At 41.1% G+C, this 14,427-nt stretch overlaps 1 protein-coding gene across 8 annotated transcripts in view; it reads left to right on the plus strand.

Moving 5' to 3' along the window:
* VPS8 (VPS8 subunit of CORVET complex) overlaps window positions 1-14,427 on the plus strand; it is an 89,957-nt gene that overhangs the window by 26,042 nt on the left and 49,488 nt on the right. For 6 of the 8 annotated variants that reach the window (XM_082319522.1, XM_082319519.1, XM_082319526.1 and 3 more), the window contains 12 exons: window positions 591-761; window positions 3,377-3,451; window positions 4,109-4,144; window positions 5,910-6,000; window positions 7,096-7,142; window positions 8,027-8,116; window positions 8,512-8,558; window positions 9,083-9,305; window positions 10,272-10,361; window positions 11,788-11,839; window positions 12,132-12,174; window positions 12,960-13,032. In XM_082319522.1, coding sequence (XP_082175648.1) covers window positions 591-761; window positions 3,377-3,451; window positions 4,109-4,144; window positions 5,910-6,000; window positions 7,096-7,142; window positions 8,027-8,116; window positions 8,512-8,558; window positions 9,083-9,305; window positions 10,272-10,361; window positions 11,788-11,839; window positions 12,132-12,174; window positions 12,960-13,032 — 1,038 coding nt within the window. The remainder of the gene's footprint in view (window positions 1-590; window positions 762-3,376; window positions 3,452-4,108; window positions 4,145-5,909; window positions 6,001-7,095; window positions 7,143-8,026; window positions 8,117-8,511; window positions 8,559-9,082; window positions 9,306-10,271; window positions 10,362-11,787; window positions 11,840-12,131; window positions 12,175-12,959; window positions 13,033-14,427) is intronic. The other 2 variants (XM_082319520.1, XM_082319521.1) reach the window with 2 other exon arrangements.

Raw genomic sequence — 14,427 nt, forward strand, 5'->3', positions numbered from 1 at the left:
ACCAAGATGGATGTCCACATCAGCTGGAATTTGAAGTTTGTTAACACATACGCTTGGCTGTTTAAAAAAAAATACTGTAAAAGCAGAAAAAAAAAAGCCTTTTTATTTGCAGGGTTTTGAACATAAAAGTAGAAGCCACAGAATATGGATGACAGGCTTTGAGTTAAACTTAGATGTACTATTTCTCTTTTTAATGCCTTGTGATGCCATATTTACATCCTAAGGGATTTGAGAACAGGTGTTGTAGTAGTCTTGTTTTTGAGACCTTTGGATAGAAAGTGTGCCAGAGCATAAATAGTGCACCAAGAGGACAAGAGCTCTGGTGGATTGCCATTTGTCTACAGGTGTTATGTGAAGAAGATTCCTTGTAATTTTTCTCAGTGTTAAAGCTGATACTCCAGAAGGAGCCTCCTTATCTTTACCTTTGGAGTTATGCATGAGTGCTGTTGTGAAGTGACCATGTATAGTAACAAAGCTACTAGTCATCCTAGAACTTCCAGTATCGATACTCAGGGATATGGCCAGAGCCTGTTTAGTTGGCCTCTAATTGTGTATGCATTGCTGAAATCTGGAATTTGTTGCTTTTTCAGTGGATAAACTCACGGACAGCAGTGCTTCTGGACAGTGTGGAGAAGCTGCACGTTATAGATCGTCAGACACAGGAGGAACTGGAAACCATAGAGATCTCAGAAGTTCAGCTAGTCTACAACAGCAGCCATTTCAAATCGCTGGCTACGGGAGGCAACGTCAGTGAAGCCCTGGTAGGCGCAAATGACCTGCTTGTCTTAGATAACTGTTTCAGATATGCCCTAAGTGGAAGCCTGGAGCTTTGGAAAAAAGCCTTTCTGAAGCATGTCAGAAATCATACATGGCAGTGATGTGGCCAACTAACAGACAGTTCATGTTTCCTCTTGTGCACTGATGTTTTTAAGACCTGCTCTTAAGTTACCAAGCTTTGGAATGCTCTGTACAGGAAAAAAGCTAATGTGCTTTATTCTTCAAGAGATTGCTATAGGCTTTTCTACTTTGTATGCCACAAATACTCTGCTGTAGCAGTGCCTGTGCAGTACATGCATTCCCTGCCCTTGTCTCCTAGATTGTCATGCAGGGGTGGAGAGGATGAAACATAGTACCTATGCTTGTAGGTACTACACTTCTTTCTTGTTTGAAGTAAAAAACCAAAAACATCCATACTAGTGGGAAGTTGCAACAGTTCAAACATTGTGCTTTCTACTTTTTCCTCTTTTGTTTATTTGTCTTTCTTTTGTTTTGACTTCCATGCTTGTTGGTTTGTTTGGGTTTTTTTTCTTGATCCTGGCCCATGTGGTGTCTGGACATGTTTTATTCCTGAAGTAGGTGTTAATTTCAGTGGCTCCTGATAGCTCCTGTAACCCACCTGTGCCTTCTGCAGCAGACTCACTTTGATGTGGTATTTGTTTTGGTGAGTTTTTTTTAAAGCCATGGTTGTGGGACAAGTTACTGCTTTCAGTAGAAAACCATTTTCTCTGTTTTGGAAACAGTTTGCCAAGAGTGTGTGTAGGAAAGGGCCTTCCACCCTTGCATTCAAGCCTCCCAGTGCTTCACCAGAGATAGCCCAGGGGTTCTGAAATTCCACAGCTGGACGATATTGTTCCAATTCAATTCTGCTATAGCCCTGTGAGACTTGCTGGCCCAAACAACTAGCGGCAGGCTCATGTGGGTCTGTAGTTTGGATCCACAATTTCAAGCCCAGCATATGGTCATGACTCAGCTCCAGAAGCCTAAGGAAAAGTGTCTTCAATGGAGAATGGCAGGATTTCATAAAAAAGACCCCTCTGTCATGGTTCCCTCTGAGCACCAAGGAACAGAGTGCTTCTTCCAGTCTGAATGGCCAGATCTATGAGGAGTCTTTACAGCCTTTAGATCTACATAGCTGATGCTTATCTGGCTTTCACTGCTTTATATGCTTCACACTGCTAGCCTTGGTGTCATTCTGTCTGCTGCAGATGCATATTGAGGAAGAAAGAGTTGGAAGATGGAGTCTAGTCTAAGTTAGCTTATGCACTGCCTGCCACATGATCTGGAATTGCCAGGCACAACCTCACAGAACATAGCTAGAGATTGGCCCTAAGATGGTATATGAGCTCTCCTTGCTAGGATATGTTGTTATTCAGAGCCTTTCACTCAATTCCAGAAACTCTGCAGTGTTCTGTGAGTACTTCTGGTGATTACCATCAAAGTGAGAGATATGTGGCTTGAAAAACTGGTGGGCTCAAATAAGTGCTGCCTGTTAAAATGCCATTGTGAGTCTAGAAAAGACCCCTACTTAATTCACAGACTGTAAGTGGCAGATGAGATCTGGAGTCTATAATGCCATTTTGAAATACTGAGGATATGAAACAGGCAGTCTCTTTTCCTGCATTTCAGTAGGAATTACAGGACAACCTATTCCAGAGCAACTGAGTCAAGGACAACTTCTGATGAGAAGCTTTTTTTTTTTTTCTCATGGCTCAGAGGATCAGAAATGTGCCTTTTCCTGTGTTAGTTCTGCAGACACTCTGGAAGGTAAATCTTAAGACAAGGCTGCTACTCCCGTAGGAGATATTCTGGTTTCAGAGATGCCTGGGTTTGTGGATGAAGACTGTCAGACCCCATTCTTCTACTGCAGCATTTAAAGAAAGATGCAGGGAATATCTGCTACCTCAGCCTTAGGTCCTGTGCTGAGCAGGTTGAACTGTTATTAACACAGTCCCTGGAATGGACACACTTTTCAGCAGTGGGAAGAGATCCAGGAAGCTTCCCTACCTGACCAGACTGAGAAAAGTACAGGACAAACAGATCTAGCCTGTGTAACTGTGCAGCAGAGTGGGAAGCAAGCACTGCCCATGCACTGTGGTAAAATCTCTAATTTTGATGTGATCCTCCATTTCTCACATTGTAAATGTGCCCATATACAGCCTTTTGAACACTAGTTACTGGCATTCAAACTTCTATTGTAGCAACTCTCACTTCAACAATATTCTTTCCATCTGTGTCTCCTACTCATTTGCTCTTGAGGAAGATTTGTGAAGAAGCAGATGGCAAGGAAAGAGCCCCCATAACTTTTTTTGCATCTGAGGATAGATACAGAGCACTGCTTGTGGGTCCTCATGACTCCGTCATGTTTTCTGGGCAGCCAGAGCTCAGTAGCACTTTAAGCTGCATTCACAAGCAGGAAGGAATGACAGCAGAGCTTTTTTACTTACTACTGCCCAGCAATCTGTGTTGTTCTCTCCCAATCCTCATTTTGATTTCTGAATTACAAAGTGTCTCTAAAGTTGAAGTGTGTATTTGTTTCTTGGGAAACTTTACAAAAACAAAAAGCAGTTTTACTTGCACATAATTTTTCTCCCTGTAGGCATTGGTTGGAGAGAAAGCTTGTTATCAGTCCATCAGCAGCTGCGGTGGTCAGATCTTTTACCTTGGAACTAAGGTAAATGTGGGGAGTTTTTAATACAATACAGGGCATTCACTGTTGATGGTAGCTCACCTTCTGGAAAAGGGCAATTTTTTATTCTATGGAGATGTGAATCAGGGGTGGGTTCTTTGTGCACTTATGCCATGGGATTAAAGAAATGTGCAATAATTTGGTCTTAGCCAAGGTATGGGCTAAGTAAGACATTGTCGTAGTTTCACAGCATCCTGGTTCGTGCTGCTTCAGGGCAGACTTAGCATTACTTTACTGACATCTCTTCTGTCCAAAGCTTCAGTTTCTCTGTCCTAAATGTGCTGGTGAGTAAACAGAAGAAAATAAGACAGCAGGGAAAACTAGACTCTATTGCATGGAATGATAAAAGGAGTATCCTATTCACTTTTCCTGTCCTCCAGTGCAGGCTGTCTGTGAAAAGGCAAAGAGAGGTGGCCTGTAGGATGGCATGTGGAAGTAGGGGAAGAAGTGAGGGATGGTATCTTGGAGCAGATGGGTTGTAAGGCCATGTAAAGGATGTTTTCTGTTAAATACAAACATCCAAATTATTTCTGCCATGCCAAGCTTGAAGGTTGCTTTACTTAGCGTAGAAGGTGGGTCTGTGAGATACCACAGGCTGCATGAGCAACCATAAGTAAATAACGTGTTTTTTTTCCCCCCTAGTCTGTTCACGTCATGACATTGAGAAGCTGGAGAGAGGTACGTTGAGAGGAAAACTGTACAGCTTAGTAGGTTTGAATTGCTTAAATATAGCTTGAGAGGAGGGAGGGAGCATTCGTGAAGCATGTTCTGAGCACTGCGTTCAGGATCCCTGATTGCTACACACAGCCAGCACCACAGGTACACTGCTTTCCATGGTGGGATGCAGTGGGACTCCTGCTTGCATGAACTTGCAGGCTGAATGGAGACCTTGTTCCCAAGCAAGACATAATGCCCTGCTATGTTTCAGCTTCTGTTAACAAGACGGAGTTAGTGCAATGTATGACTTCGGGGGACTGTGTAAGTGTAAGCCTTCTATCTGCCAGATAAGCATACAGGAATGGAAGCAAATCTGGTTCACTGTATTTTGTCTCCAGCTGCTGCAGGAGCTACATCATAAAATCCATCAAAGACTACCTAGAAAGTTCATTGGGTTTTAAATCCTTGTTTCTGTTGGTAGAAGATTTTTTTTGAATATCATTTCTCTGACAGCTGAAACCCTATCAATTTCCACACTAAAGTTCTTAGTGATCTATTTAAGTCTATTTGTTCCTGAGTTGTTCTTTTCACTTGAGTTAAAAGAGCAGTTTTTCCTTTCTGGATCATCACTTTGCAGTATGTTTATTCAGTGTATGCATGTTCTCTCTCAGACTTTGTTTTGTTTGTAAATTCAGCTCATACCAAGTTAGTTCACCAAATCGTTATGTAGAAGGGGGCTTCAAGGCTGATTCTCCGGGAACTCCAATAGTAATTTCTTTCCAGTCTCACATTTCTCCTTTAAGCAGCGACCTTCACCATTTTTCCTCTTACCTGCTTTACGGCTCTTGTACTCATCCATGATTATAAGCTCTTCCATGTGACATTGTATCAGGACCTTTAATAAAATACCAGCGGTTCAGCTCTGTTCAACTTTTATACAGTTGCTGCTTTTAGGTACCAAGATCACTTTCCTCTGCTAGTTTTCCCTCCAGCCATTCAATACCGACTTTGGTTTAGTAAACTGTTAATGAAAAGTCTTGCTTTGACCCATGTACTGGCTTTCCTAGAATTCAGAAGTTAATCACCACTTACATGCTCTGAGCCAACCTTCTTCTAAATTACTGTATGGTTTCTGTTGTGCTGCAGGCCTCTATTGTAGGGGACTTACTCAAGAGTTGTAATTGACTGTGTGGGAGATCAGGGTGTGCGCTGAGAGTTAGTTTTTGCTGCAGTACGGAACGCTGGTCTGAGACTCAGAATCTCTCTTCTCTCAAACAATACTTTAATATTTTGACCTAACATACCAAGACTAGTGGTGCTTGACCTTGTGTGCTAATAATTCCTTAAAGCAGAAACTGTGAGCTCAGGAGAAAATAAAGGGTAGGATGAGTACACCTATATGCTGAAAACATGGCAGAGTTTTTCGTTGTGCTTGAAGCGATGAGAAAAGAATGGGGAATGGAAAATTTTTATTCTTTGTGATTGCAGACATTCACTGATGCTGTGGGTCTCCATCCATCAAGCATCTGACCTAAAATGTAGCCACAGGGACTTGATGTACTGGGGCCTGACGTTTCTTAGTCTTTTTTAACTGTCCAGCAGAAAATGTACATATGAGAGAATCTTTTTGAGATACTGTCCTTTACTGTAATGTGTTGAGAGCTTCTGAGGTTTCCTGTCCCCTTGCTGTCAGGGATCATGACCCACCACTGGGAAATGTTGATCTTAAATAGGAGGGGATCATCTTTTCCGTAATGCTAAGGTCCAATATTACTTGTTATTTTAGAGAGTTGACCACCTTCTGAAACAAGAGCGTCTCACTGATGCCCTGGCTCTAGCCTGGTCTTTTTATGAAGGTAAAGCAAAGGCTGTAGTAGGTAAGTTTGGGTTTTATTTTTGGTTTGGGGTTTTTTTAATTGAAGCCACTAGGGAAGGTTTTAAACCTATGCATGTACAGAAATCACCTTTTCAGGAAAAAAAAAAAAGGAAGATAATTGAATTGAAGAAGATAAAGTAGGATGTGCTACTTTGGGTTTGGCAGAAACAACACTTTTATATGGATTGGTTTGATTTTTTTACAGTTGTAGTCCCTTTAGTAGCCTGTTGTTTTCAACTGAAAATCAGACTTTGTCTGTCTTGTGACTCCTATCTGTTGTCACTTTGCCATGAAGGAGGTGAATCCACGTGTTGAATATCTAGCCTGCTAAAATATTCCTGAATTTTCAGTGTGATATTCTGTCAGCTCTGCCAAACAGGTACTTTCATTCAGGTCTCCTCTGACTATAAAACTGATTGAAAGAACTGCTGCGTTTTGGCACCATGTTTCCTATGAAGGAGGATGCTTTGTGAGCACTTAGCTTGTTACAATAAACATGTTAATTATGCCAGAAACTGCTGCTTGAACGGTCTGATTTGGACTGGACACATTGACTTTTCAGCAAATAACTTCTGATGGTTTTGACAGATGAGACTCAAGTTCTCAGGATAAGATCCTCCTGCTGTGAAATTGCTAGTATGTGAAGATGTGTCTCATTTTAATGCATGGATATAATGCAATTAAACATATAGTTTTTCAGTATTCAAAGAATTACTGTCTTTTTGAATTGGCATTTAAGAATTTTTTTCCCTTATAGTGCACTTAATTCAGCTTCTTTGCATCAAGGCATCCTCCAGGAATTAGCTTCATGTACACAGTCTTTGAAAGTCCTCCATTCAAATTGTTCTCTCAACGTTAAAAAGCACTCAGATCTATTCTTGCCACTCCTGTGCTGGAACATTCTTTACATTGGGAGAATAAGCTCTTCAGAAGAAGAGTGGGCTAAAAGTAGAACACAAAATTGTGTATTTAGATATCTTGACCTCTGCATCTTAAGGGTAGTGGTGTTAGCATCTGAACTGTGGGATTTTTTTATTTCCACTGGCAGCTTAGATGAGAAAAACTTCATTCCCCTCCCTGCCCCCATTCTTTCTAGGCTTGTCTGGGGACACAAGCAAGCGGAAAGCGGTCATTGCAGACAGAGTAAGTCATTGATCTCTTCCTAACTGGATTTTCATGTATGCCAATGTGATACTAACTGTGTTCCTGGAAGGAATGGCTTCTGTCTTCCAGAAGTTAATCCAACTAACTCTAGAACGCGTACACGTGCCTCTCTTGCTAAGATTGTGAGCAGGATTTTAGAATAGACTTGGAAACACCTTTTGGGTAAAGGTTGGCATAAAATCTGCAGCATTAGCAAATCAAAATGTGACATTATCATCCAGGCCTTGAGATCTCTAGTCCCCTCACAGTGGAGAGAAACCTTTTTTGTAGGTAACTCCAGAGTTTCCTGACCTTTGGTTGGCAAGTGTCCATCAGTATGTAACTTGCTGACTCTCAGGATGGAAACTTCGCTCCATGTATACATGGACACGGCATAAACTCTTCAACTGATCCTGTTCAGTTGTTACAGAAACCTTTTTCTGGGAAGGGTATGTTTAAAATACACAATTATTGCAATAATTATTCAGCTGTACTTCATTCTTCATGTATATTTTATTTACAGGTAAATAAGTTTTGCTGTTTAAGATATTAGAACTTAAGCTTTGGGTAAAAACATGGCCCAGATGAGCCTTGTGCTTCAGGATGTGGTCATGTCCCTGAAAATTTGCTGGCAGACTGGCTGCCCAGTTTCTTGGTCAGTTAAAGACCTTCAGTATCCCACTGGGCCACTTCTGTGCCATGTCATGCCATTGTCTCTTGGCAGCCTCTTTCTTCTTCTCTTTCCTGCTCACAGTAGTTCATACCCAAAATGGGACAACAGAGTTTACAGTGCTGCCAACCCCCAAGTCAGTCTATTAAATGTGCTACCAAGTAGGGCCTCTAGTGTAGGATTTGAATGAATTTTCTTATTTATTGTAATTCAGATGGTTGAAATCCTTCTCCATTATGCTGATCGGACTTTGAAGAAATGTCCTGACCAAGGAAAAATCCAGGTTATGGAGCAACATTTTCAGGTATGGTGCTCCAGAGGACTCTATTGTATAGATATTTTGAATTTTTTAATCAGACTTTGCTTTGCTGCAAAAATTACTTGTCTGTTTTTGAAAAATATTGCTGTGGTTCACCTGAACTCTCACCTCTGTTGTGTGCACTAATGCAATCAGGGCTTAGTTACGGCTCAGTGGCAGAACAGAACCTGTATGCCCTCTGTCCTCTATAGAAGTGTGACTAGAGTTTGCCTCCATATGAACCAGCATACGGGAAAACCTGTAACTGTACCAGCTACCAGCTGATTCAAATAACTCATTGATTCTGCTCCGTATTGGCCAGGCTTCATTTTGTGCTATGCAGGCTGTGCTATTTGGCAGGATTTTTGCCAGTCCCTACCTTTTTTATGTTTCTCCCACAGGACGTGGTGCCTGTCATAGTTGATTACTGTCTCTTACTCCAGCGCACGTAAGTCTGAGCTTGCAAGCCTGTCTCCCAAGGCAGACCACCAGGGCATGTAGTCCTGAGTGCTGTCTCCTATAATACCACATGGTTTAGAGGAATTGTATCACATCGTCACATCATATCTCACATCGCAGTTTAGAGAAATGCTTAAAAACCAATACTAAAGTCAAGGTACTCAGTAGTCAAAGAAAAGTGTGTCTTAAATTTTCATTGATGTGCTGAGGAAGAAAAGTTTGCTTCAAACTGTTTCCCCCACACCATCCCCTTAAGAAAGAAGCTGCCTTGATAGATTTTCCTGTCATCATGATTTCTTCGCTAACAGCATTTTTTTTGCTGCAACATCCATAGCCGATTTATTCTGTGTAGCTGCCTGTAACTTGCATCAATATAGGAGCTGAACAGGGCATTCAGCTCCTGAGTTTGAGAAATACAGAGAAAATGGTGTTTAATTTGGGGCCTTCAGAAAATAGATAAGTAAGGAGATTTTTAAAAGATTATTTGATAACTAAACACTTCTTTCCTCCTAGGGACCTATTATTTAACCAGATATATGATAAAATGAGTGAGAATTCTGTAGCTAAAGGCATCTTTCTGGAGTGCTTGGAGCCATATATCTTAAGTGATAAGCTGATGGGAATCACAGCTCAAGTGATGAAAGACTTGCTGCTTCACTTCCAAGACAAGAATAGGTTGGAAAATTTGGAAGCCTGCATTGTACATATGGATATCACCAGCTTAGACATACAGCAGGTGAGCTGTTGTACTGCATACCGTATTGAGTTCCTCTGAATAAATGACTACGTCCCCTAGTCACTGATGCAAACTTCTTGTGCTTTTAAGCACAGCATAGCATGTGGAAAACAAGGTGTCACCTTTCAACAGACAAGACTTACATAGTCCCAACCATTCATGTCTTTTGGTCACCAATTTGAAACAGAACTTAGCCCTGTGTCCCTGGGATCAAATTCAATAAATATGGGAATTATTTAGCGTGGCTATGTCCATCCTGTAACATGCATGCTCCTATAAACATGTTTTGCTCCCCCAGTTTGTGTCCTGACATAGGTTAATGCATCAGCAGCTGAATGTGTTGGAAACTACTAGTCCATCAGGATTAGTCTGACATTCACAATCAGTCTTTCCTGTTTTGAGTACCTTACCTAACATCAAAGGCTGCAGGGGCACAAAAAACTGGAGTTGCGTTTGTCAGTTTGGTGCCTGCCAGCCTGCTCTGCTCGGGTACTTGCTCTTGCATAACAAAGTTAGCGGAGCAAGGAGGTGTTCCTGCTGGGTAGTCCTGTTTTCCTTGGCCAGTTTTTATTTCCACAGCATGGCTTTCCATTCCAAGGAGGGAACAGCTTGGGAACTTGACAAAATGGTTCACTAACCCAACCAAAAGGCAAACTAGTGCAATCAAGGGTTTTGAAGAACTGATTTTTTTTTATTATTCCTTAACCTCATGCAGGTTATGAATGTTAGAATCTAGACAGCTAGATTCCATGTTTGCTGTGTGAGCAATAAGCTGGATAGTCCCTTTGGGGATCTGGGGTCCTTGCAGAGACTAGTTCTGCAAGTGGAAATTCTCATTCTGCTTTAAATCATACTGTCGGATGATGCAAATGCAAGGACAGAGATTGTGTTCAAGGGACTGGGGAATGAGAAAACTGAGAGCTAAGAGCAGCTGTATATCTACATTGTGCTTTGTTTGCCTTGCAGGTAGTTCTTTTATGCTGGGAAAACCATCTCTATGATGCCATGATCTATGTCTACAACAGTGGGATGAATGACTTCATTAGTCCCATGGAGGTAGGAAAGACGTTCAGTGCAGTGAGTTGTTATTTGTGTGTTCAGCACACAGTCTTTCTGAGAAACACCATTTCAAACCCAGTGCATTATCCTCTCATTGAGTGTATATATATTCTTGTTCCTTTTCATTTCAAGGGGGAAATCATGTACAATATATGCATTTTATTTGACTAGATGCAGTAGAGGAGAAAAGTAATTTGTAATTACTGTGCTTTAGAACACAAATTTCCCTGCTGAGGTAGCAATGCTTTGCAAAGTTAGAGCAGGAAATTTAGTCATGTTAATAAAATAAATATAAAACAAAAGCAGCAGAAGAGAATAACATGATGACTTAAGGAGATTGCATTGCAAAACTGTGCTAACAGCTTTGTTGCTGGTGGTGAGCCTGGCCTATGTGGCAAGATGTGCTGAGAAAGCATCAACTTTCTGCACAATGGGATTAATGGGGGTGTAGGTGTGAGAGGTTCTATGAACACCTCATGCTTTTTTTCCTTCATGCTGTTCTTCCTCTGCTGACACAATAGTATATTAATATGTATTAAAGAGCAATGGAAACAAAGGGTGAACTTATCTATGTACAGAATTCAGAAAAAAGGCTAGAAACAGTCCTTGCATTGAGGCAGGCTTTGTTCTTAGCACTTGGGTGTGATCTATCAACAGTAAGTATGGGACTCAATGTAATGCTGTAACTGAAGGTCCTGTTGATGCTGCTGCTGGTAATCCTGAAGATGTGCCTGCTATACCAATTGCTCTTGAAGCCTATAGTTATAACATCAAGATGTTTCGTTATGGAAGCACTGCTGGTATTTTCTCAGTAGGGCTGAAACAGAGAGCTGGGTCCATTTGAGTGTGAAAGTCTTAAACAGCCCAGTTTTTAGCAGTTATAATCTCATTTGATTTTTCTCAGGAAGGGGACTTTCTAGGTGTTCATGATTTTAAAAAGGACTTCTAGAAACCTAGCGCTAGCCGTGCTAGTACAAATAACTTTTTCTGCTTTCTAGAGCTAAGTATGTAGACGAGTCCTCATTCTACATACCCAAACTAAAGTCCCTCTGGTGACCCTGCTAGGTAGGCTGAAGGTTTGCATAATCTCTGGTGGCAGAAGATGCAGGAACAGGAAGAGGGGCTGGTCAGTTATGCTCTGACTGTTAGTTCTGGGACTACTGAACATTGCTTTTTTTCGTGTGGACTGTGCTTAGGGTTAGATCTGATCGAATGAAAGCTGGTTTTTCATAGGTCATAACATCAGCTGGAAAAATCATCCTTTGCCACATCTTGGTGTCCTCTGTGCCTTTTAATTGTAAGACATGGTGAGAAAGCAGAGTTTCTGTGGGGAAGATACCCCACTGATCTGCTTTAAAACCACACAGATTCTTTGCTATGAGCTTTTCCAGCTGCTTGAGCACTGCCTTCTTTCTTGTTACAGAAGCTGTTCAAAGTCATTGCTCCTCCACTGAATGCTGGGAAATCTCTCACAGGTACAGAATTCTTTCCCTTTAAGGGTTTCTAGTTTTGATATTTGATGTTTTGAGTATCTCTAGTCACTTCCAACAGAGGGATGCAAAAAGGAAATACACACCCAATATAGGGGTCTTGGAGAACAGAAAAGTGCTCTAGTACTATTTACTGTGTGTAAAGTTGCTCAACTTACTGTGTGTAAAACTCTGCATGTGTGTCAGGTGAGATGTTTTGCTAACAGCTGGGAAAAAGAATTGCATCTCTGTATGTTGTCTTGTCAAGAAAAGGTGACAAATAATTTTTGTTTTGTAGATGAGCAGGTGGTAATGGGCAACAAGCTGCTTGTATATATAAGGTAAGGTCCTTTAGAAAGTGTGTGAGGTGTTGCCTAGTGGTGGCACCAGATTTTTAACTCAATATAGTTGCGTAGTGTTTAGTGTGTTTCAAGGTCTGAGCAATTGCGTAAAATAGCAATGGCTACTTTGTACAGCTGACTTAAAGTTACAATGGCTTCTTGTTAACACATCGTGTGAGTAGATAGGTAGGATAAAGTTAGAAACTTGGAGCTCAAGTTACTGCTGATACACCAAGACCAAGTCTTTAGAATTTGGTTAGAGTGAGTTCTTTGCCCTGTGTGTGACATGGTGCTCCTTGAACAAGGACTCTGTAGCCTGAAAAGCTGTATTTTAGCCCTTTCTGCCGTGCCTTTTGGGATAGCTGTGCTCAGTTGCTGCTTACTCTGTTGCCTGTCATTTGCAGGAGGTCATTCTGAGATTGCACAGTAGTGATCAATTCATGAATTCCTCTTTCTGGAATCTATTCAAGATCATGAACATTAGATTCTGCATTACTCCTGCTTCCTAAAATGCAAGAGTAAAGATTTTTGTGAGAAATACTGAGTTTCCCCGTTACTTTTCTGCTGTGGAATGGCATACCTGGGATGCAAGTTCATGCACCGCATTGGCTTATTGTGTATTAACAGCAGTGCTGTCTGCAATGCTTGCTTTCATGATTTACAAAATAAATTTGTTTGACTTGTTTTAAGAGCATCCTGAAAACTAACTCAAAAAATAAACTGTTCTCCTCAATCTGTTTAATGTCAGGATGTATTAAAAATGCCTTTCTCCTCCTTTTCTATAGCTGCTGCTTGGCAGGCCGTGCATATCCATTGGGCGATATTCCTGAAGATCTGGTACCTTTGGTTAAAAATCAGGTGAGCAACCTTTTGGAAGGAAACTTTCCCATATGAGGTTTTTAGAAGAAGCTGCGTATATCTTATTTCTTGGGTTTCTGATAGAAAGCTATTATCAATCTGATAGCTGTATCCTTGTGATATGAGTATATACCACTGTAAATACCAAATAAACTTTTAAAGAATGAAATCAAACAGTTGTTGCAATCTGAACATTTAAACTTAATATTTTTCTTTCAACTGTAAATTCGGGTGTGGGAACATAGAGTTCTTAGCGGCACTAATTTTGATTGTTTTTTTTTCTTTATTCTTTACCACAAAGTTACCAGAAATTTGTAGCTGTCCCTTCTTTCTAAAATTGACTATGATGTGTCAAATATGGGAGGATCTTCTATGTTTTCAAATGCATGTAACACGGGCTTGACAGGAGTAGCAAGTAAGATAACATCAAAGAACATTAACTAAATATTCCTTCCTCTATTTGGCTGTTGCTAAAACTTCAGTTTGTGTTGGAGTTTTCCTGCCTCAGATATTACACCTCTGGGCTCTTTGCAGAGCAAAATGTAATGTTCAGCACAGTCATTTCCCATGATGAAGGTCCCATTAGATGCATTTCTGTCAGTCTTTGCTCTAGTATCCTGTCACCATATCTTCACCTCTGAGGCTTATCCAGTCTCAGGTATTGAGGACACACATGCATCTGTCCTCTAGGTGTAATTCCCATATGCAGGGTGAATATGTCTGCCCTACCACTTAAATCCGGATCACATATCCACAGATACTTAGTAAATGGGTGGTTGAGGTGGAGTGTGCCATGACTGCTGAGTTAGGTAGTACTAGGTAGAGTTCAGTAGGTAGAAATGACTCTACTAAGTAGCTCTTGGTTGCAGGTTTCTCTGAGGCTTTTGATTTTATGGTCATAATTATATTAGTGTGTGTTCATGCTCATCTCTGTTCATCAAGACATTGTATTTGCTGAAGATAAATTTCCAGCTTTGTGATAACTGCAGATATTCAGCTGAGGTCAAGAGCACATTGTAATCAAGTACTCCAAACTGCATCCTTGTACCCTTGGCTCGCAGGGTCAGCCAGCTACCTGTTTCTGCCACTTCACACAGTCATATGTGGGCAATTGTTAGCCAGCGCTACTTAATAGGCTCAGGGTGCTGCAACACATCTCTCCTTAGACTTGTCTCAGGAACCCCTCTTGAGAGCCTCCTTTGGCAGGAAGGAGGTTCTGGGGGCCACAGAACTGGGAAAGGGTTTAACATTAGATGTCTTTTGGTACTTGGAGAGAAAGGAGGATGCAGTAAGATCTGAACTTAAACTCCTGTATCCTAGCATTTGATTCCACTTGATGTGATTCCAGCTTTTTGTATGGGCATTTTTGGGTTGGCCTGCAGCTTACATTCCTGT

Source organism: Platalea leucorodia (genome assembly GCF_965183815.1).
Source record: "Platalea leucorodia genome assembly, chromosome: 8".
Taxonomy (NCBI): domain Eukaryota; kingdom Metazoa; phylum Chordata; class Aves; order Pelecaniformes; family Threskiornithidae; genus Platalea; species Platalea leucorodia.